Source organism: Rhododendron vialii, chromosome 11a, assembly GCF_030253575.1.
Source record: "Rhododendron vialii isolate Sample 1 chromosome 11a, ASM3025357v1".
NCBI classification, from domain to species: domain Eukaryota; kingdom Viridiplantae; phylum Streptophyta; class Magnoliopsida; order Ericales; family Ericaceae; genus Rhododendron; species Rhododendron vialii.
Window position 1 is genome coordinate 29808531 of NC_080567.1, and position 23789 is coordinate 29832319.

General features: G+C 36.9%; 3 protein-coding genes and 1 non-coding gene across 4 annotated transcripts; 1 reads left to right on the plus strand and 3 right to left on the minus strand.

Moving 5' to 3' along the window:
* Window positions 1-950: 950 nt before the first annotated feature.
* LOC131306406 (uncharacterized) lies at window positions 951-5150 on the minus strand. The gene is made up of 4 exons (XM_058332627.1): window positions 4962-5150; window positions 2827-3528; window positions 1905-2594; window positions 951-1297 (listed from the first exon to the last, which is right to left on the minus strand). Exons 2-4 carry the CDS (start codon window positions 3424-3426, stop codon window positions 1211-1213), a joined length of 1377 nt encoding a protein of 458 aa, XP_058188610.1. The 5' UTR covers window positions 3427-3528; window positions 4962-5150; the 3' UTR covers window positions 951-1210.
* A 3767-nt stretch (window positions 5151-8917) lies between these two features.
* On the minus strand, window positions 8918-14107 carry LOC131306404 (uncharacterized). The gene is made up of 4 exons (XM_058332625.1): window positions 13929-14107; window positions 10868-11573; window positions 9947-10639; window positions 8918-9314 (listed from the first exon to the last, which is right to left on the minus strand). Exons 2-4 carry the CDS (start codon window positions 11471-11473, stop codon window positions 9228-9230), a joined length of 1386 nt encoding a protein of 461 aa, XP_058188608.1. The 5' UTR covers window positions 11474-11573; window positions 13929-14107; the 3' UTR covers window positions 8918-9227.
* Window positions 12834-12944, plus strand: LOC131309066 (small nucleolar RNA snoR100). The gene has a single exon (XR_009194739.1). It is a non-coding gene; the product is annotated as a small nucleolar RNA snoR100 (small nucleolar RNA).
* Window positions 14108-18399: 4292 nt separating the features above from the next.
* LOC131306405 (uncharacterized) lies at window positions 18400-22117 on the minus strand. Its single transcript, XM_058332626.1, has 5 exons — window positions 22002-22117; window positions 21155-21290; window positions 20196-20865; window positions 19369-20073; window positions 18400-18761 (listed from the first exon to the last, which is right to left on the minus strand). The coding sequence occupies exons 3-5, from the start codon at window positions 20778-20780 to the stop codon at window positions 18675-18677; spliced, it is 1377 nt and encodes a 458-aa protein (XP_058188609.1). The 5' UTR covers window positions 20781-20865; window positions 21155-21290; window positions 22002-22117; the 3' UTR covers window positions 18400-18674.
* Window positions 22118-23789: the final 1672 nt, after the last annotated feature.

The window sequence follows — 23789 nt, forward strand, 5'->3', positions numbered from 1 at the left end:
TGAAACGTGCTGAAGACATATTCAAACTTTTTTTTGGCAAACCCCACTTGGCCAAGAAAATTCCTGTACAGGGTATTGCCATCCTATACTCTTCTGCCCCTGCAAGTGCTGCGTCCGGACCGAAGGATAGACGGGGCTCTTGAGGACGAGGAAGAACCATGGTTAGAACAGAGAAAAACATTACGAAATGAGCTGCTGCATTTAGCAGGCCTAGGCAGATCACAAAATTTCGAACATGCTATTTTGTATTTTGCCTGTTTCAAAAGCATCGCTTTTGTAATCACAAAATAGAGAGAATTGTTGTCTGCATATATCAAAACATCGACAGTTCCCTAAAACCCCTTTTGGACGTGGACGAGAGAGCCGAAAAGGCTCGCTAAACGGTTGCATAAATGTATAAACAAAACTGGGTTTATAATAACAAGCATAACTGTGAACAAAAACACAAATAGTAGGCCTTGAATTAAAATCTCATTGAACTTGATTTGTCTTTACTGGAAAAAAGTTTTAATTATCAGGAAATGATCTCTGTTGAGCTGTCTAAGAAATATATCACACACTGTCTCCCTCAAATCTATGGTTATAGATGTTTGAGAACTCTTCTGCTCAACTAACTGCCATAGCCCATTTAACCGCCCTATTATGGGGATTCTTTCTTGAGGGCAGTATCGGGCCACTTCTTGTGACATTCGATTACTTCTCACCCAACATAAGGATTAATTCACAAGTTATAGTCCTTGTGTCATTGGGTTGGCCTTGTTTGTGGATTGTAGATGAATTTTTGAACATTCCTATTAATAGATCATCGTCAAATTCGATGTTATTCTTCATAACGTTTGTAAATTTCATTCTGCCCAAGTTAAAGAGGGGAAAGAGAAAACTCATCTTACACCATGGAAGCCTTTAAGAAGGAACTCAATTTGCTGCTTAGTGGCATGTGGGCATGATGCTCAATCAGAAATTCAGACCATATGCTAATACCATTGCCACAATAGTCTTTCCAAATTAGACAAAACCACAAAAGGATCTCACAAAACCAAAAAAAAGGAAAGAAAATAATACCAATAGGTCTTGCATCAGCTGCGGATATAGAATATCAATGCTAATAAAGCAAGTTTGCATTGTTGCACTAGAACATAGGCTTATAGGCAAACACCAGAGTTTCTTCCTCTCTGCTGGCATAGAGACAATCAGACAACACTGTTTTACCTCAGGTTTCTTGCTTCGTCTCCTTAAGCACAAAAGCATCAGTCAATGCAGATCTTGACACCAACAAAGACTCCAAGAGACGCAAAGTCTGCAATATGTATGTATCAGCAGAGAGTGAAATTGAAACTACTACAGTCAGCAAACTACTACACCAAGCCAACAGTTACAGGGTCAAACTTCAAGCACAACTTTGGGAGTTAAAGCGCTGTGGTGCAAGGCAATGAATTCTGTTTAGTGCGCAAGGTTTGAGCAAATTTCTTACAATGTGAATAGAAAAAACCTGGTACATGAAATCTTCAAAATATATGAACAATGGCGAATTCTTGAGACATGAATAGGGGTACAACATACGCATAACATTTTACTCTGACATTTACCTTGAAAGCCTATTGAATACCAAAAACCTTGAAAGCCTATTGAGTACTGAAAACTTTGTGAAATTTCTGGCTGGTCAAAAGCATATTACTGCAGAACTATATATGCAATGATGTGAATCTCATGTTAAGCACGAACTAGTCCATGGTACCTCATGAAGAATCCAATAAGAAATGTGAATATTTCAGTGTCCCCGTGTCCTCAATGAGAATGAGATGAATCCCACACTTAGACACATACACTAAGGGCCCTACCCTACACCCGTTTCTGAGTCCATGTAACATCTATTATAATTTGACAGCAGTTAACTTACGGCTTACCTCCTCCTCACCCATATTCACCTCCAATTCCTGAATGTCGCTGAGAGGTACCTTTGATCTGTCGATAAGAGATATGCCTGAGATCGGAGATAAAGGTACTATCGATAAACTATCTGTCACCAGGAACATAGACGGTCCTTTCACTAGTCCAACACCAATCCGCAGACGGGACTCTGAACTCAAATAAGTGGATTCAATTCGGAATAGGGAAGAAAGAGTCGACTGTGTCAGGTTTACAACTTCTTCAATACCAATTAGTTTGTTGTCATAAGAGGTACCAGGGGCAAGTTTTGGATCGAGTAGAATCGCCTTCATCTCCTCTGATTTGAAGAACTTGTTGACATCTAAATCTTGGACACTCTTGCGTAAATTGCCCAGGCATCCCTTGAAGGACAAATATGGACATTCCTTAATGATATGGCCGATTGGAATTGAGAGGAAACTGCATAGGAGATTCACAAAATTCTCTTCAACTTCTGCATACAGCGCCCGATTGTTCGACCTGTTTATGAAAAGCTTCAAGTTTATCTTTTCATCCTTATTTCTTGTGTCCACGTCTCTTTGAGATAGATTCATCATCCTCGGTTCATACCGTCCATAAAAAGGCTTTGTCTTACTGAAGGGAGATTCCAATATGGAGTCAGAAAAAGGCGTCCTTGATGCTAATGAGCACTTGAGTAATTTCAGAACCTGAGACAGATGGATACAAACAAGTAGTTCCAAAAAAAATAAGGGCACGGATTCATGGGCAAGCCCGGGAACACGGCAAAAGTGTATATACACGTATATATGCAAGTATGTAAATATGTGGATTTTATAGGAATTGAGTTGTTATTTGTACGCATATTGTATTTAGTAACATGGTACATCATAGCTTTCCATTTATGGAATTTAGAACAAAAAAAATGATTTCGTTAATTACCTCATCCTTTCCTATGTTCAGCATTCTCTCTTCTGTTTTGCTCCAATCAAATGCTCCAAAATTGCCAAGCAGAGACAAGCCAGCCGCGGTAGACAGAGGCAACACTTGAAAGTCATCAGTTATCATAAACCGCACAGTTGGTTTTATAAATCCACTTCCAACTTGGGGAACTGGGTCTAATAGATTTAACTTGTACGTTAAGGCTCCTCCGCACCGGCAAAAATCATTTTGGTAATAGCTCAACATACCACAAGTGCCACACCAATAATACTTGCTTTTGTTACATTCAACCAAATCTACCTTTAGGTTCCTACAGTAGATATCAGTTGCACATCGCGGACGAAGAAGTATCCCTTTGTGCTCACTTGATAGCAAGTCCTCATCAAACTTTTCCAAACTTTCATATAAGTTGTTTAAACAGCCAATCTCCCCCTCCAAAGAGTGCTCACGAGTGAGTCCGAAAATTGTTCCAATAGGTATTGTAAGGAAGCTAAATAGAACATCCACAAAATCCTTGTTTGCCTCCACAAAAACAATTCGATTTTTCTCTTTCTCCACAAGGATCTTCAAACTCATAGTTTGAGAAGCTTCGTTCGCCATGATTTTCAATAAAAACTTGAGTGACTAACTTCAAGATAACAGTAATTCGCTCGACGAAGTATTGTTGGCTTATGTTGGAACTTGTATCCCTTGCATCAACCGCTACAAAATGGAAAAGATGAATAGAAAGATGCATAAAAAACTGTCCGTGAAAAACACAACAATATTGAGTTGCAACACCGAAAGAAATCCATGGCACCAATATTGCATTTGAGGAAATTCTTGAAATGTAGATTTTTTGCGATTAAGCAATGGAAACTGCATTTACGAATGTCAAACACGGAACTTTTTTGGTGCAATGCCGGTGTAAGTGTACAATGTTACTATTAAGCTCTCGACGGAGGACGGTTATGGTTGCAATACAAAAGTATAGGGAATCACCGGTATTCGGTTGGGCCTCCATGTTCCCCGTGCAGACTGCCGTACCATTTAGAGGCTATAACCAAAACAAGTGTAAATTCCTTCATAGCATGTTTCATAGGATTGTCACTAACCAATACAATTCCAATCTTGTAAATTTTTTATTTTTTTGGGATAGTCAAATAGGACCAGGGAAGTCCCCTTTTGCATCACAAGTATCAAACAAGGAATAGCCATTGAATGAGAGGATCCTTACTCATGGAGAAACATCGTTTAAAAGGATGTAAAATTAGGACTGAAAAAATAACTCCAAACAGAAGAATTTAGCAAGTCCTAGTACAGGTATGTTACCCATCACATCACCTCCGCCAGAGAGTTTTGCCCTCCAATCACACCACTATCACTGCACTAATGTCGCGACCGAGCCAAAGAACCCAGCACGCGTGGGAGGTGTTGGAAGTAAAAGGCCCCATTCTCAATTTTTTTTTGTCTAAAACTTTTTTCGGCAACTTTTTTACTTTTTGTTGATCTTTTCGTAGTAAATTTTGGGGTTAATCATTGGTCTCGATGAGAGAAATCAAAAAAGTATAATAATGTGGACTAATATTAAAAAAAATTCATATAAGATGACACTTAAGACAAAAAAGTTTGTATTTTTTCGTCTTTAGTGAATTTTTTTTATGCTTTTGGCCATAATTTTTTAATTTATAGACTCATCCCATCGAGACAGACAAAGAATCAAAAAGACACGATGCAAATCTAACTAAAGTTCATAAAAGACGAACAAAACACACAAAATGAAGATGACAGTTAAGGAGAATTAGCTCCAATGGGAGCTACGGGACTTGACTTGGGATTGTCCAACCAAGGCCAAGTTTTCGACCGCTAAACCAACCCCTCATTTGTTACCCTCATACAGTTCAAAGGTTCAAGTCGTATACAAATGTCCATATATTAGCACAAACTAGAATTCTACTGATGGACTGGCCACCCCTCACTCAAATGTGAGTATTTGTAAAAGTGTGTTTGGTTGAAGGACAAATTTGGTGATGAAAAAGTGGAACGACAAGAAGTAACCGAAATAACGATGGAGGGATGATTAAGAAGAAGGCATAAACAAGCAGAATGAGTAGAGTAGTGCTCAAAGATGATCCAAGTTAAGTAGTGTGTGGTACCTGTGAGTCACAGCGGGAGATCTAGCGAACCAAACCAGTATTGCTGCTTTGATGAACGATTTTGGAATTGGGAAAGACAGTGGCAATAGTAAACTAAAGCATCTCCAATAACTCTATAATACACTAAAAAAGGACAATTATTAAAAGCAACTCCAATAACTCTGTAATACACTATAAATGGCTAAAGTTGTACTAGCAAATGGGCAAAAGTGACTCCACTGTACTTGATAAATTGGTCCATAAACTTATGACTCAACAAGCCACCTTATAAATTTGGCCACAAATATATAGTCACTAGTGAATTTGGGAGGTAACATATCTTCGGCTTAAATAAGTTATTCGTTCTATTCAACTACTTTATGCGCGTGATAGTTGTAATCATCACAAAGTATCAGTTACCATTTTGATATATATGTTTTCCTATTTCATCATAAAAGAAAATATTTATACATGGACATATACATTGCTTAAAAAGTGAGGATAAAAGAGAATATTTTAAAAAAGAAATGATTCGATGGCTACAAAGTTAATATGAAGTTATCTAACGGTTGTAGAGGTTACAACGAAACTTTGTGGGCCCAATGAAACTTTTTTTTCTTGGCATAAAAACAAACTGCTCTATTTTATAGTAATATAAATTATATGTTTGTAGGCCCAACAAAACTTTTTTTTCCTAGGCACAAAAAGAACCTGTTTAAAGTGTCGCCGCAGCATAGTTCTAAGTGTGTTTTGTGTTGTATTTTGTTTGATTAAACCCTTGTACTCTTTCTATCACACACACACACATATATGATGTTCTTCTTTGACGCCAAAAAAAAAAAAGTCTACAAAACATTTGAGGGTTTGAATAGTCGACTTACCCAAAAAACAAAAAACAACCTTGGAGGGTTTCAAAATGAAAAATTGCTCTTTTACACAAACTTTGTGTCTAAGAAACATATCAGGTCATCTTCTCCATAATAGAACATAGACCTCCCTTTTCTCATTCCAAATTTAAACAAAATTTTTGTTTCAATGAATAAATTTAGCTTGTCCATTGGAGTGATCACCCAGGATAATACTTACCAATCTATAATGACCAGAGTCTAAAAAGTATAAAATTATGATTAGAAGCAAAAAAAAATTCTTTTTTTGTCTAAAGTGTCGTCTTACTATGATGACTTTTTTTTTCAACATCAGCCCATATTACTATATTTTTTTGATTCCTCTCGTCGAGACAAATAATTAACCTCAAAAATTACAACGAAAAACACAACAAAAAATTACGAAAAATAAAAAAGTACCAAAAAAAAGTTTTAGACAAAAGTTTACAACGGAGCCTTAACGCTCCAATGGCTAAGGTAGGTCTATAGTCCATCTTTTCTCTTCCATTTAAGAAATAGTACCTGTAAAGACCCGTAAATTTATAAAATCTATTGAAATGTTTTATAAGAAATAAAAGGAGCAAATTGATTTGAGTTATTGAGAATTAGGGCTAATGTGATAAAATGTTGCATTTGAGGGGTGAGTGTGTGATATGTGCTTAGTGTATATATATAGGAGTCCTGCTACATACACAGCAGATCTGTGCACAGATTGTGCACAGATTTCGTTGTGGGGCCCACCACGGGTCTCACACAAATCATCCGAGCCGTTCATTAAATGTAAAACATTTTTTCAAGGGTCCCCATAATAAATAAGCTCAATCCGATACCAATAGGTGCTTCATCCAACCATTTAACTTTTCATTCAGATTTTCGGATAATGAAAAGTTATATGGTTGGATCGAGCACTTATAGGTATTGAATTGAGCTTATTTTTTACGGGAACATTTGAAAAAATGTTTTACATTTAATGAACGGCTCGGATGATTTGTGTGGGACCCGTGGTGGGCCCCACAACAAAATCTGTGCACAATCTGTGCACAGATCTGCTGTGTGTGTAGACTTTCTGTATATATAGTATATGTATGTGTGTAGGGAATAAAAATTCCCCAATACTCCTGTCTCTCACTCCCCCGTTCCCTCCTCCCTCTCTCGGCTCCCTCACCCTCTCTCTTGCTCTCACCCAAAATCACCCTAGAGCCTTCAGAAAACAACCTTCAATCCTTCATTACATTGCGTAGTAGAGCTCGTTTATCGTTGGTTTGAGCTCGATGGAGGCATATTCCGTTCGGTTTCAAGATTTGGGGCTAGGGCTTGGAAATTCTTTGAATTCGTTCTTCGATTTTTGAGGTAGGGAGTTCTAACTTTCAATATATGTTTATGACTTATTTCTTGTAGCTTGATTGGTGTCTTTGATCGTTGCTGTTGTTGTTGAAGTTGTTGTTGTCAAGAAACCCATGAAAATCTGCAAAAATTTTGCTCGAACATCCTTTGTTATCGATACGTTAGCCTTTGTTATCGATACCTTTGTGTTCAAAAACCCAGAAAATCACTTGTTATCGATATCATTTGCCATTGTTATCGATACCCTTGCGTCTGGAACCATTTTTGACCAAATGGTATCGATACCTTTGTGTTAGGTATCGATACCTGTTGCTTATCTCCACTTTTCACTGTTTTGCTTCATTTTTCACCGTTTTGGTTCCCAATCAATTCCAACCTACTCTAATACTTCCCGAAAGATCTTTTACATGATTACTCGCACCTAATGACTTCGTTGGATGTATCCAAGACCTAATACTCATTTGATCGTGATTTACGAAAATCGCTTTATAAACCAAAGTTGGATTTGAACGGTACGGACTAGTTGGAAAAAGGATTTCGAAACTTTACGAACACGACGAGAACGTTTCAGGACTCATCGACGGGTGAGTGTCTACCAGAGGACTTCGGGGTTCTTTAACAAGCCCGGCAGGAGCTATATGCTCATGTTTTATACTTCAGGACCTCCCATCGGGTAAGGTGCCTGGCAGAGGACTTCGGGGTTCTTTAACAAGCCCGGCAGGAGCTTCGGCTCAAGACACTTGTACGAAACACACTTGGACACATGGTGCTTGAAAGGTTACTCATTGAGTCATGCGGTTAGTACTGAACTGAAAGATTGGATTTTGAATTGCCTTTGTTACCCATTCATCAAGACTTGTTGCCTTGTTCATCATGTGATCACTCCTACGTTTCATTTGCATACATTGTTAGATTAGAGCTTTCTACTGGGCTAGTGTAGCTCATACCTTACATTATCTTTCAGGTATTAACCCAGGGTAGTAGCATCATGATTGGAGTGCATGGAAGTGAATATTCTTTTGAAAGCTAACATTGAAGGGTTATTTAGCCATCTTTGTAAATCTATTTTTGGAAGATGTCTTTGTAACACTATTTGTAAATCTTTTGACTAAGGAACATTGTAAGTTCTTAACTCTCTTTTGACATTCGGTAATTATGACGATTTGGGCCTCGGAGCCAAGGATGTAACCTCATGGAAACGTTAACCTATTTTGGGGTATCGTACGGATAATTGTGAGATTTTATTTATGGAAATTCATTTATTATTTTGTTTAAAATCGAGGATGTGACAGTATCAACGACAAGACCTATATTAGGCGTTCACTTTGAAATATGAAGTTGAATATATCGAAGACTTCGATACCTTATTATAAAACAAAATGGCATAACCAGCTGACATAGCCCAGTTAACCGCCCTATTATGGGGATTCTTTCTTGAAGTATAGTTCAGGGGTAACTCACTCTCAAATGGGAGGTATCGGGCCAATTCTTGTGTTATTCCTTGTGTTATTCGATTACTTCTCACCCAACATAAGGATTAATTCACGAGTTATAGTCATTGTGTCGATGCCTTGGCCTTTTTTTTTTTTTTGGGTAAATGGTGGCCTTGTTTGTAGATTATAGATGAATTTTTGAACATTCCGATTAATAGATCATCATCGAATGTAATTCTTCATAAGGTTTGTAACTTTCATTCTGCCTGCCGATGGTAAAGAGGGGAAAGAGAAAACTCATCTTACACCAGCCTTTAAAGAAGGAACCCTATTTGCTGCTCAGTGGCATGCGGGCATGATGCCCAATCAGAAATTTAGACCATACCCTAATACCATTGCCACACAATAGTCTCTCCAAATTAGACAAAACCACAAAAGGGTCTCACAAAACCCCGAAAAAAGGAAAGGAAAGAATACCAATAGGTCTTACATCAGTTGCGGATATAGAATATCAATGCTAATAACACAAGTTTGCATTGTTGCACTAGAACATAGGCTTATAGGCAAACACCAGAGTTTCTTCCTCTCTGCTGGGCATAGAGACAATCAGACAACGCTATTTTACCTTAGGTTTCTTGCTTCGTCTCCTTCCGCACAAAAGCATCAGTCAATGCAGATCTTGACACCAACGAAGCCACCAAGAGATGCAAAGTCTGCAATATGAATGTATCAGCAGAGAGTGAAATTGAGACTACTACAGTCAGCAAACTACTACACCAAGCCACAGTTACAGGCTCAAACTAAAAGCACAACTTTGGAAGTTAAAGCGCTGTGGTGCAAGCCAATGAATTCTGTTTAGTGCGCAAGGTTTGAGCAAATTTCTTACAATGTTGATACAAAAAACCTGTTATACGAAATCTTCAAAATATATGAAGAACAGTGTCGGATTCTTGAGACATGAGTAGGGGTACAACAAATGTGTAACATTTTACTACGAGTCTGCGACATTCACCTTGAAAGCCTAGTGAGTACCGAAAACCTTGAAAGCCTATTGAGTACTGGAAACTTTGTGAAATTTCTGGCTGGTCGAAAGCATATTACTGCAGAACTATGTATGCAATGGAGTGAATCTCATGTCATGCATGAAATAGTCGTAAACAATATCAACCTTCAAAAATAAAGAAATCCAATAAGAAACGTAAATATTTCAGTGTCCCTGTGTCCTCAATAAGAATGAGATGAATCCCACACTTAGACTCATACACTAAGGGCCGTGTACCCTACACCCGCATCTAAGTAAATGTAACATCAATTATAATTTGACAGCAGTTAACTTACGGCTTACCTCCTCCTCACCCATATTCACCTCCAATTCCTGAATGTCACTGAGAGGTACCTTTAATCTGTTGATAAGAGATATGCCTGAGATCGGAGATAAATGTGCTATCCATAAACTATCCGTCACCATGAACATAGACGGTCCTTTCACTAGTCCGCCACCAATTTTAACTCCCCGCAGAGGGGACTCTGAACTCAAACCAATGTATTCAGTTTCGAATAGGGAAGAAAGAGTCGAACATGACAGGTTTGCAGCTTCTTCAATACCAATTAGTTTGTTGCTATAAGAGGTGCCAGGGGCAAGTTTTGGATCGAGTAGAATTGCCTTCATCTCCTCTGATTTGTAGAACTTGTTGACATCAAAATCTTGGACACTCTTGTATAAATTGCCCAGGCATCCCATGAAGGACAAATATGGAAATTCCTTAAAAATATAACCGATTGGAAATGAGAGGAAACTGGCTAGGAGATTCACAAAATTCTCTTCAACTTCTGCATACAGTGCTCTATTGTTCGATCTGTTTATGATAAGCTTCAAGTTTATCTTTTCTTCCTTATTTCTTGTGTCCACGTCTCTTTGAGATAGATTCATCCTCCTCGGTCCATACTTAATGGGCTTTGTCTTACTGAAGCGAGGTTTCAAAATAGAGTCAGAAAAAGGCGTTCTTGATGCTAATGAACACTTGAGCAATTTCAGAACCTGAGACAGATGGATACAAACAAGTAGTTCCAAAAAAATAAGGGCACGGAGTCATGGGCAAGGCCGGGAACACGGCAAAAGTGTATATATATGTATACTTGCAAGTATGTAAATATGTGAATTTTATAGGTATTGTTGTTATTTGTGCGCATATTGTATTTAGTGACATGGTAAATCATACTTTCCATTTATGGAATTTAGAACCAAAAAAATGATTTCGTTAGTTACCTCATCCTTTCCTACGTTCAGCATTCTCTCTTCGATTTTGCTCCCATCTAATGCTCCAAAATTGCTAAGCAGAGACAAGCCAGCCATGGTAGACATAGGCAACACTTGAAAGTCATCGGTTACCATGAAACGCACCGTTGGTCTTATAAATCCACTTCCACCTTCGAGACCTGGGTCTAATAGATTTACCTCGCAGAATAAGGCTTTTCCGCACGGGCAAGAATCATTTTGGTAATAGCTCACAAAACTACAATCCCCATCATTACACGCATAATACTTGCTTTTGTTACATTCAACCAAATTTACCTTTAGGTCCCTACAGTAGACATCAGTTGCACATCGCGGATGAAGAAGTATCCCTTTGTGCTCACTGGATAGAAAGTTTTCATCAAACTTTTCCAAACTTTCATATAAGTTGTTTAAACAGCCAATCTTCTCCTTCAAAAAGTGCTCACGAGTGAGTCTGACAATTGTTCCAATAGGTATTGTAAGGAAGCTGAATAGAACATCCACAAAATCCTTGTTTGCCTCCACAAAAACAATTTGATTTTTCTCTTTCTCCACGAGGATCTTCAAACTCATAGTTTGAGAAGCCTCGCTCTCCATGATTTTCAATAAAAACTTAAGTGACTAACTTCAAGATAACAGTATTCGCTTGACAAGGATTGTTGGCTTATGTTGGAACTTGTATCCCTTGCATCAACCACTACAAATGGAAAAGATTAATAGAAAGACGCATAAAAAACTGTCTGTGAAAAACACAACAATATTGAGTTGCAACACCGAAAGAAATCCATGGCACCAATATTGCATTCGAGGAAATTCTTGAAATGTAAATCTTTTGCGATTAAGCAATGGAAACCGCATTTACAAATGTCAAACATTGAACTTTTTTGGTGCAATGCCGGTGTAAGTGTACAATGTTACTATTAAGTTCTCGACAGAGGACGGTTATGGTTGCAAAATGAAAGTATAGGGAATCACCGGCATTCGGTTGGGCCTCCATGTTCCACGTGCAGACTGCCGTATCATTTAGAGGCTATATTCAAAACAAGAGTAAATTCCTTCATAGCATGTTTCACTAACCTATAAAATTCCAATCTTGTAAAGTTTTTTTTTTTTTTTTTTTTTGGGATAGTCAAATAGGACCGGGGAAGTCCCCATTTGCATCACAAGTATCAAACAAGGAATAGCCATTGAATGAGAGGATCCTTACTCATGGAGAAACATTGTTTAAAAGGATGTAAAATTAGGACTGAAAAAATAACTCCAAGCAGAAGAATTTAGCAAGTCCTAGTGCCTGTATGTTACCCGTCACCTCCGCTAGAAAGTATTGCCCTCACAACACACCACTATCACTGCACTCATTTGGGACCGAGCCTAAGAACTCAGCACGTGTGGGTGGTGTTGGAAGAAAGGCCCCATTCTCCTCAATTTTTTGTCTAAAACTTTTTCCGGTAGCTTTTTTACTTTTTGCAACTTTTTGTTGAGTTTTTCGCAAGAATGGGACCAGGGGAGGTCTAGTGGCCGGGGCTGCCACAACAAGAATTTTAGAAAACGCAATTATTATATGTGAAAAAAAAATTATGATCCCCAACTTATATAGTCTCGCCCCTGCTAGATTTTTTCTCATTTTTTATTGTATACTAGTCATAAATCTTCTTCTTCTTTTTTCAAGAAAGGAGACCCAAAAATGTATTCTAAAACTAAATTCAATGGGCCAAAGTGAAATGATATAAATGATGATGTGTAATTAAGAAAAAAAAACTCCACATTAATTCTAACCCTAAAATAACTTAACCTAAAAAATTAAGGGAATTTAATTATAATGTCACTCCCCAAATTTATAATGCCACTCCCACAAGGGAGTGCGGTTATCAATTTTAGAAATCCATATAGGGATCTGGGGAGTGACATTATAAATTTGGAAAGTAGCATCTTTGTGCATATCGATGATCTGGACTATCAATAAAGGAAGTATGGTTATTATGTGCACATAAATTGAATTGGGTCTCTAGGCCTGCCCTCTCTGATGCCATTTGGCTTTGATTTGGGGGCATGGTTTCACAGCAAAACACGTATAGGGGGGCTACTGTTTAAGTGGTATTCTGAGATCAGCCACTTTGTACATATTGCCAAAAGTTAGGTTTGTCTCCAATCCTCTCCCGCTCATACCCCCAATGATTGGGGACTATATGGGTTCTATAGTTGTTGTTGTTGGAGTGGCATTATCGATGCCCAAAATTAAAATTAGTTTTTTTCATACTCCATGTGTAAATGAAAAACATCATTTACTATAGTTTTATTATGTTATTTTAATTTTTTTTGGAGCCTATAACTATTAATATTGTAATGCATCTTTTTATGTTTTTAGTATACATTTAGCCACTGCTAGGATAAAATCCTGACTCCGTCCCTGACTTTTCGTCGTAAATTTTGGGGTTAATCATCGGTCTCAAAAAGGAATCAAAAAAGTATAATAATGTGGACCGATGTTGAATTTTTTTTTATATAAGACGACACTTATGACAAAAAAGTTTGTATTTTTTTCGTCTTAAGTGATTTTTTTTTATGCTTTTGGCCATAATTTTTTACTTTATAGACTCATCCCGTAGAGACAGACAAAGAATCCAAAAGACACAATGCAAATCTAACTAAAGTTCATAAAAGACGAACATAACACACAAAATGAAGATGACAGTTAAGGAGAATTAGTTCCAATGGGGGCTACGGGACTTGAACTTGGGCTTGTCCAACCAAGGCCAAGTTTTCGACCGCTGAACCAACTCCTCATTTCTACCCTCATACAGTTCAAAGGTTCAAGTCGTATACAAATGTCCATATATTAGCACAAACAATAATTCTACTGATGGATTGCCCACCCACTCAAATATGAGTGTTTGTAAAAGTGTGTTTGGTTGAAGGACAAAGTTGGTAATGAAAAAGTGAAACGACAAGAAGTAACTGAAGTAACGATGGAGGGACGATGAAGAAGAAGGCATAAACAAGCAGAATGAGTAGAGTAGTAGTGCTCAAAGATGATCCAAGTAGTGTGTGGTACCTGTGTGTCACTGCGGGAGATCTAGCAAACCAAACCAGTATTGCTGCTTTGATGAACGACTTTGGAATAGGGAAAGACAGTGGCAATGGTAAACTAAAAGGACAATTATTAAAAGCATCTCCAATAACTCTATAATACACTAAAAGGACAATTATTAAAAGCATCTCCAATAACTCTGTAATCAATACACGTGTAATAAAAAAAAATAGGATGGTAAACCAAGCCACGCCATGAAAATACCAAATTACCTCTCGTAGGATTACCCTTGTAGGTTGAGTTGAAGGATATGGTCGTCATTTCGCCTTGTTTCGAAGATCTAAAAGAACGGCAAACCAAACCACACCGTGAAATTACCGGTTTGTCCTTGTAGTTTGTTAATTGTGGAGTTAAGATATGGGGGTATTTTAGGCATTTTAGTGTTAGGTCTTTTGCTTAGTCAAGAAGAAAATGAGGTACAAAAAAATCTTTTTTTTCCCTAATTAAAGGGATATTGTTTTTTATGGGTACAAAAAAAAATCTTTCTTTTTGCTAATTTAAGGCAAGCCAAGCTACCATATTAAAAGACAAAATTACCCTTGTAGATTTCGTCTTTCAAATTTCTTTTGGATGTCTTGAGTTGAGGTTATTTTAGGTCCTACTTTGCTTAGATAAGAAGAAAAGGCTTTTCGATGGTATTTTAGGTATTTTTGGTCCTCCTTTGCCTAGTGAAGAAGAAAAGGCTTTTTGAGAGTATTTTAGGTCCCAGTTTGCTTAGTCAAGAAGAAAAGGTTTTTTCAAGGATATTTTAGGTATTTAAGGTCCTATTTTGCTTAATCAAGAAGAAAAGGTTTTTCGGGGTATTTTAGGTATTTTAGGTTTTACTTTGCTTAGTCAAGAAGAAAAGGCTTTTCATGGGTATTTTAGGTATTTTATGCCCCTCTTTGCTTTGTTAAGAAGAAAAAGCTTTATACATCTTCTAAATCTAACCATTAGAAAGAAAGAAATCCCTCTCTCTCTCTCTCTCTCTCTCTCTCTCTCTCTCTCTCTCTCTCTCTCTCTCTCTCTCCCCTCCTAGATCTCCCCCGATCTCTCTCTCATCGATCCCTCTATAATTCAAACGAAGATAGATGCATCAATTTCTCAATCGTAGATTCTTACACACAAGGAAAGACGCAACTACGTGGTTGGATTCTTTTAGATTTCATAATCTTAGACTATGATTTTGTTAGAACTTCAAATCGTAAGTATTTTGAGTGGTCTCTTCTTTTTGGGGTTTTCTAATTATTTTACTTTTATGGTTTTGTCTTTTTCAACATGATAGTTTGTTGTGTGCTCTTAGCAAATTGAGCTTTAATTTTGTATGATATTTGAAGAAAGTCTCTCTTGCGGCAAGGTTTTACATTTATTTTCCAATATACACGGATGAAAAAGCCTCATTATTCGCACAATTTTAGAATCCAATCCATGACATTATCTTGATTATTGTTGCTATTGTTTGAGAAAGAATTTATATTTTAAGCCAAATACCTATTTCTTTGATCTATGTTTATGCAATGTTTAATTTGTCCTGATGGAATCAGAAATACTATTCTTTATAATTCTTTTTTTAACAAAGTTGAGCTATTTGTGACTCTCTTCAGTTTTAGTGCATATGTTGAATTAAATTACTTGCATGATATATGAAATTACAATAACCTTAATTAATTATTTGAGTCTACAAAATTAAAAATATTTTGGTACTCCAAAATAGTGTTCTTTATGTTATTTTTTCCATACAAAAACTCCTTTTGCATTGATTATAAAATACTATCTTCTTCTTTTTTTTGTAAAATGAACTTTCATTCAATTACTTACTCTTTTTTTTTTTTGCTCGGCAATTCAATTACTTACTCTTACTACTTCTTTATTTCCATAACTAAATCTTAATTTGAATTATCTTACATACATGAATAATTACACCAATGAGCACACAACACCGTGCAAAGCACGCGGAATTACACTAGTACATTGTAAATGGCTAAAGTTGTAAAATGGGCAAAAAGTGACTCCAATGGACTTGATAAATTGGTCCATAAACATATGACTCAATAAGTCACCTTATAAATTTGGCCACAAATATATAGAGCCACTAGTAAATTTGGAATGTAACATATCCTCAGCTTAAATAAATTATTCGTTCTATCCAACTACTTTATGCGTGTGATAATTGTAATCATCAGAAAGTATCAGTTACCATTTTGATATATATGTTTTCCTATTTCATCATAAAAGAAAATATTTATACAGAGATATATTGCTTAAAAAGTGAGGGTAAAAGAGTATATTTTAAAAAAGAAATGATTCGATGGCTATAAAGTTAACATGAAGTAATCTAATAGTTGTAGAGGTTACAACAAAACTTTGTGGGCTCAACAAAACTTTATTTTCTTGGCATAAAAAGAAACCACTCTATTTTATAATATAAATTAGGGAATGACTTCGGTGTCCCCGGTCATTTTGGGGACACCGTAACTTTTGGCATAATAAAATCATTATGAGTATAACCAAAACCCATTACAAGCATAAGAGAACCATAGCAAGGCATAACCAAAACCATTGCAAAGCATAAGTTATTTGTTAAGCCTTGGTTGGGTTTAGTTATGCTTTGGTTGGTTTTTTGGATATTCCTCGGTTATGCCTTATTTGGGTTCTGTTATGCTTGTAATTGATTTTAGTTATGCTCCTAATGGTAAAGTTATGCCAAAAATTACGGTGTCCCCAAAATGACCGAGGACACCATAGCATCATCCAATAAATTATATGTTTGTGGGCCCAAAAAAACTTTTTCTTTTTCCTAGGCACAAAAAGAACCTGTTTAAAGTGTTGCCGCAGCAACAATAGCTACAAAACTTTTGAGGGTTTGAATCTTCGACTTACCCAAAAAACAAAAACAAAAAAAAAAACTTGGAGGGTTTCAAAATGAAAAATTGCTCTTTTACACAAACTTTGTGTCTAAGAAACATATTAGTTCATCTTCTCCATAATAGAACATAGACCTCCCTTTTCTCATTCCAAATTCAAGCAAAATTTTTGTTTCAATTAATAAATTTAGCTTGTCCATTGGAGTGATCACCCGGGATAATGACTACTTACCAATCTATAATGACCAGAGTCTAAAAAGTATAAAATTATGACCATAAGCAAAAAAAAAAAAAATCACTGAAGACGAAAAAAATATCTTTTTTTTCTAAAATGTCGTCTTACTATGATGATTTTTTTTTCAACATCGGTCCATATTATCCGAGTAGGGAATGACTTCGGTGTCCCCGGTCATTTTGGGGACACCGTAACTTTTGGCATAACAACACCATTATGAGTATAACCAAAACCTATTATGAGCATAACCAAACCATTATGAGCATAACAAAACCATTGCAAAGCATAACTTGTTTGTTATGCCTTAGTTGGGTTTGGTTATACCTTGGTTGATTTTTTGAATATTCCTTGGTTATACCTTATTTGGGTTCGATTATGCTTGTAATGGGTTTTAGTTATGCTCATAATGGTAAAGTTATGCCAAAAATTACGGTGTCCCCAAAATGACCGGGGACACCATAGCATCATCCATTGGAGTATATTTTTTTGATTCCTCTCGTCGAGACAAATGATTAGCCCAAAAATTATACTCCCTTTGTCCCAAATTCTTTGTCCGGTCCGCAAAACGGAGTGTTAAAAATAATGCAATTTTTTCAAGAACAAATTAAAATACTCATTGATATCTAGTAAATTGTTAAAAAACTTTTGATTTTTTCTTACAAAAAATGTACTATTATTTTTAACACTCCATTTTGTGGACCAGACAAAAAATTTGAGACGGAGGGAGTAACGAAAAACTCAACAAAAGTTACGAAAAATAAAAAAGTACCAAAAAAAAGTTTTAGACAAAAGTTTACACTGGAGCCTTAATGCTCCAATGGCTAAGGTAGGTCTACAGTCCATCTTCTCTCTTCCATTTAAGAAATAGTACTAAAGACAAGACCTGTATTAGGTGTTTTCTGTGAAATATGAAGTTGAATGTATCGAAGACTTCGATACCTTATTATAAAACAAAATGGCACAACCAACTGCCATAGCCCAGGTAACCGCCCTATTACGGGAATTCTTTCTTGAAGTATAATTCAGGAGTAACTCACTCACTCTCAAATGGGAGGTATCGGGCCAATTCTTGTGTCATTCGATTACTTCTCACCCAACATAAGGATTAATTCATGAGTTATATTCATTGTGTTGTTGGGTAGGCCTTGTTTTTTTTTTTTTGGTAAATGGTGGCCTTGTTTGTAGATTGTAGATGAATTTTTGAACATTCGATTAATAGATCATCATCGAACGTAATTCTTCATAACGTTTGTAACTTTCATTCTGCCTGCCGAAGGTAAAGCGGGGAAAGAGAGAACTCATCTTACATCAGCCTTTAAAGAAGGAACCCTATTTGCTGCTTAGTGGCATGCGGGCATAATGCTCAATCAGAAATTCAGACCATACCCTAGTACCATTGCCACACAATAGTCTCTCCAAATTACTAGACAAAACCACAAAAGGGTCTCACAAAACCAAAAAAAAAAAGGAAAGGAAAGAATACCAATAGGTCTTACATCAGCTGCGGATATAGAATATCAATGCTAATAAAGCAAGTTTGCATTGTTGCACTAGAACATAGGCTTATAGGCAAACACCAGAGTTTCTTCCTCTCTGCTGTGCATAGAGACAATCAGACAACGCTGTTTTACCTCAGGTTTCTTGCTTCGTCTCCTTACGCACAAAAGCATCAGTCAATGCAGATCTTGACACCAACGAAGCCACCAAGAGACGCAAAGTCTGCAATAGAATGTATTAGCAGAGAGTGAAATTGAAACTACTACAGTCAGCAAACTACCACACCAAGCCACAGTTACAGGCTCAAACTAAAAGCACAACTTTGGGAGTTAAAGTGCTGTGGTGCAAGCCAATGAATTCTGTTTAGTGCACAAAGTTTGAGCAAATTTCTTAGAATGTTGATAGAAAAAACCTGTTACATGAAATCTTCAAAATATATGAAGAGCAGTGGCGGATTCTTGAGACAAGAGTAGGGGTACAACATACGTGTAACATTTTACTACGACGTTTACCTTGAAGCCTATTGAGTACCGAAAACCTTGAAAGACTATTGAGTACTGAAAACTTTGTGAAATTTCTGGCTGGTTGAATGCATATTACTGCAGAACTATGTGTGCAATGATGTGAATCTCATGTTATGCACGAAGTTGTCCATGGTACCTCATAAAAAATCCAATAAGAAATGTGAATATTTCAGTGTCCCCGTGTCCTCAATGAGAATGAGATTTTTCCCACACTTAGACACATACACTAAGGGCCGTACCCTACACCCGTATCTGAGTCCATGTAACATCTATTATAATTTGACAGCAGTAAACTTACGGCTTACCTCCTCCTCACCCATATTCACCTCCAATTCCTGAATGTCGCTGGAAGGTACCTTTAATCTGTTGATAAGAGAGATGCATGAGATCAGAGATAAAGGTGCTATTGATAAACTATCCGTCACCATGAACATAACCGGTCCTTTCACTAGTTCGCCACCAATTTTAACTTCCTGCAGAGGGGACTCTGAACTCAAAGCAGAGTATGTGATTTTGAATAGTGAAGAAAGAGTCGAGTAAGACGGGTTTACAGCTTCTTCAATACCAATTAGTTTTTTGTCATAAGAGGTACCAGGGGCTAGTTTTGGATCGAGAAGAATTGCCTTCATCTCTGATGATTTGAAGAACTTGTTGACATCTAAATCTTGGACACTCTTGCGTAAATTGCCCAGGTTTCCATTGAAGGACAAATATGGAAATTCCTTAATGATATAGCCGATTGGAATTGAGAGGAAACTGCATAGGAGATGCACAAAATTCTCTTCAACTTCTGCATACAGCACCCTATTGTTCAACCTGTTTATGATAAGCTTTAAGTTTATCTTTTCATCCTTATTTCCTGTGTCCGCGTCTCTTTGAGATAGATTCATCATCCTCCGTCCACACTGTCCATAATTAATCATGGGCTTTGTCTTACTGAAGGGAGGTTCCAATATGGAGTCAGAAAAAGGCGACATTGATGCTAATGAGCACTTGAGCAATTTTAGAACCTGAGACGGATACAAACAAGTAGTTCCAAAAAAATAAGGGCACGGAGTCATGGGCAAGCCCAGCAACACGGCAAAAGTGTATATACATGTATATAGAACAAAAAGATGATTTCGGTAATTACCTCATCCTTTCCTACGTTCAGCATTCTCACTTCTGTTTTGCTCCCATCAAATGCTCCAAAATTGCCAAGCTGAGACAAGCCGGCCATGGTAGACATAGGCAACACTTGAAAGTCATCGGTTATCACAAACTGCACAGCTGGTTTTATAAATCCACTTCCACCATGGGAAACTGGGTTTAATAGATTTACCTCGTGGCGCAAGGCTTTTCCACACCGGCAAGAAACATTTTGGTTATAGCTCACAAAACTACAAGTCCAAAAGCTGCTACACCCATAATACTTGCTTTTGTTACATTCAACCAAATTTACCTTTAGGTTCCTACAGTAGATATCACTTGCACATCGCAGATGAAGAAGCATCCCTTTTTGCTCACTTGATAGAAAGTCCTCATCTAACTTTTCCAAACTGTCATATAAGTTGTTTAAACAGCCAATCTCCCCCTCCAAAGAGTGCTCACGAGTGAGTCCGAAAATTGTTCCAATAGGTATTGTAAGGAAGCTGAATAGAACATCCACAAAATCCTTGTTTGCCTCCACAAAAACAATTCGATTTTTCTCTTTCTCCACAAGGATCTTCAAACTCATAGTTTGAGAAGCTTCACTCGCTATGATTTTCAATAAAAACTTGAGTGACTAACTTGAGTGACTAACTTCAAGATAACAGTAATCCCTTGCATCAACCAGTACAAATGGAAAAGATTAATAGAAAGATGCATAAAAAACTGTCAGTGAAAAACACAACAATATTGAGTTGCAACACCGAAGAAATCCATGGCACCAATATTGCATTCGAGGAAATTCTTGAAATGTAGATATTTTGCGATTAAGCAATGGAAACCACATTGACAAATGTCAAACATTGAACTTTTTTGTGCAATGCCGGTGTAAGTGTACAATGTTACTATTAAGCTCTCGACAGAGGACGGTTATGGTTGCAATACAAAAGCATAGGGAATCACCGGTATTTGGTTGGGCCTCCATGTTCCCCGTGCAGACTGCCGTACCATTTAGAGGCTATAACCAAAACAGGAATACATTCCTTCATAGCATGTTTCATAGGACTGTTACTAACCATTAACCAATACAATTCCAATCCTGTAAAAAAAAAAAAAAATTTCGGATAGTCAAATAGGACCGGGGAAGTCCCCTTTTGCATCACAAGTTTCAAACAAGGAATAGCCATTGAATGAGAGGATCCTTACTCATGGAGAAACATCGTTTAAAAGGATGTAAAATTAGGACTGAAAAAATAACTCCAAACAAAAGAATTTAGCTAGTCCTAGTGCATGTATGTTACCCGTCCCTCTGCCATGTCGGGACCGAGCCTAAGAACCATCACGTGTGGGTGGTGTTGGAAGTAAGGCCCCATTCTCCTCAATTTTTTTTTTTGCGTAAAACTATTTTCGGCAACTTTTTTACTTTTTTACTCATCTAGTCGAGACGGACAAAGAATCCAAAAGACACAATGCAAATCTAACTAATCTAACTAAAGTTCATAGAAGACGAACAAAACACACAAAATGAAGATGAAAATTAAGGAGAATTAGTTCCAATGGGGGCTACGGTACTTGAACTTGGGCTTGTCCAACAAAGGCCAAGTTTTCGCCTGCTGACGGACTGCCCACCCTCAAATATGAGTGTTTGTAAAAGTGTGTTTGGTTGAAAGACAAATTTGGTAATGAAAAAGTGAAACGACAAGAAGTAACCGAAGCAACGATGGAGGGAGGATGAAGAAGAAGGCATAAACAAGCAGAATGAGTAGAGAATAGTGCTCAAAGATGATCCAAGTTAAGTAGTGTGTGGTACCTGTGAGTCACTGCGGGAGATCCAGCAAACCAAATCAGTATTGCTGCTTTGATGAACGATTTTGGAATTGGGAAAGACAGTGGCAATACTAAACTAAAAGGACAATTATTAAAAGCATCTCCAATAACTCTGTAATACACTATATAAAGCAAAGGGGCAAAAAGTGACTCCAATGTAGTTGATAAATTGGTCCACTAACCTATGACTCAATAAGTCAACTTATAAATTTGGCCACAAATATATAGTCATTAGTGAATTTGGGATGTGACATATCCTCTACTTAAATAAATTATTCGTTCCATCCAACTACTTTATGTGCACGTGATAGTTATAATCATCACAAGTATCTGTTACCATTTTAATATATATGTTTTCCTATTTCATCATAAAAGGAAAATATTTATACAGGGATAGATACATTGCTTAAAAAGTGAGAATAAAAGAGTATATTTAAAAAAAAAAATGATTCATGGCTATAAAGTTAACATGAAGTGATCTAACGGTTGTAGAAGTTACAACGAAACTTTATCGGCCCAACAAAACTTTTCTTTCTTGGCATAATAAGAAACTGTTCTATTTTATAATATAAATTATAAATTATATGTTTGTAGGCCCAACGAAATTTTTTTTTTCCTAGGCACAAAAAGAACCTGTTTAAAGTGTTGCCGCAGCAACAATAGCTACAAAACTTTTGAGGGTTTGCAACAATACAGAAACCTGCTCTATTTTATAATATAAACTAGTGCATGCCCGTGCCTGAAGGCACGGGTCAAACGATCGACACACGCAAATAAGCACTAAACTCACGCACAATATATCATCCACTACCCAACGAATTTAATTAAGCAAAAAATAATAATCCATACATATTCGAGTGACCTTAGTTATGTGTGAACAAACTGCTCGTGCCCAAAGGCACATACCAACATAATTTTATCACCACAAAGAATAAACCAATTACTCGTGCCGACAACACTACCTACAAATTTAGAGTGTATTTACTATTTAAGATAGGAATGTATTACAATCAGATTGGATTTCTACATGAATTTATATTGTGCATTCAGTCACTTTCTCTTCCATTTTTATTGAAGCCAACCACCAAAGCAATACAACACACAACACATGACCATAAGAGGAAATGACAAAAACAAAAACATAAAAGACAGGAAGATCTTGCATTCCTCGATCAGATTGCTATGAACCTAGTTTTCTTTGATGAGATTCACCTCTTTCAGCCCCCTATTTTTACTTGAGTCAGTTCTTGTCCCCAAATGTATCCAAGTCTTGGGCTAACCCCCCGAAGTTTAGCCTCCATGCTCGCGCAGTCTTGCAACCGTCATCCCTATGTACTCCACCAAAGCAAGCAATTAATTTCGAAGTAGTCAATTTCATGTTAAACCGCATTATGTAAGAAAATTGTCAGTCACTCAATGGCAAGTATATCGACCAAAGACACCAAGTTTGAGAACATAATAGGCTAATGGCTTAACTGAAAGTTATTCCTATACAAACCTTAAAGAAATAAATAAACCGAAGACCATCATTTCCATGAAACTATATCCAGACACATTCCCATCAATATCTCAGTCCCTGGACAATACAACCAATATACAAATCGTTCATAAAGACGAAGAAAAATTGAAACTCAAATTTAGTGTGCAAACAAAACCTCAATTAGAGAAGCGACACCCGATGAAACATACTCCGAAGTTTAATTTTTTAGGAAAAGTGTCCAGAATGTTATGCTGGCCTCATTTCATCTACGAAAAGGTATCATTTTCAGTT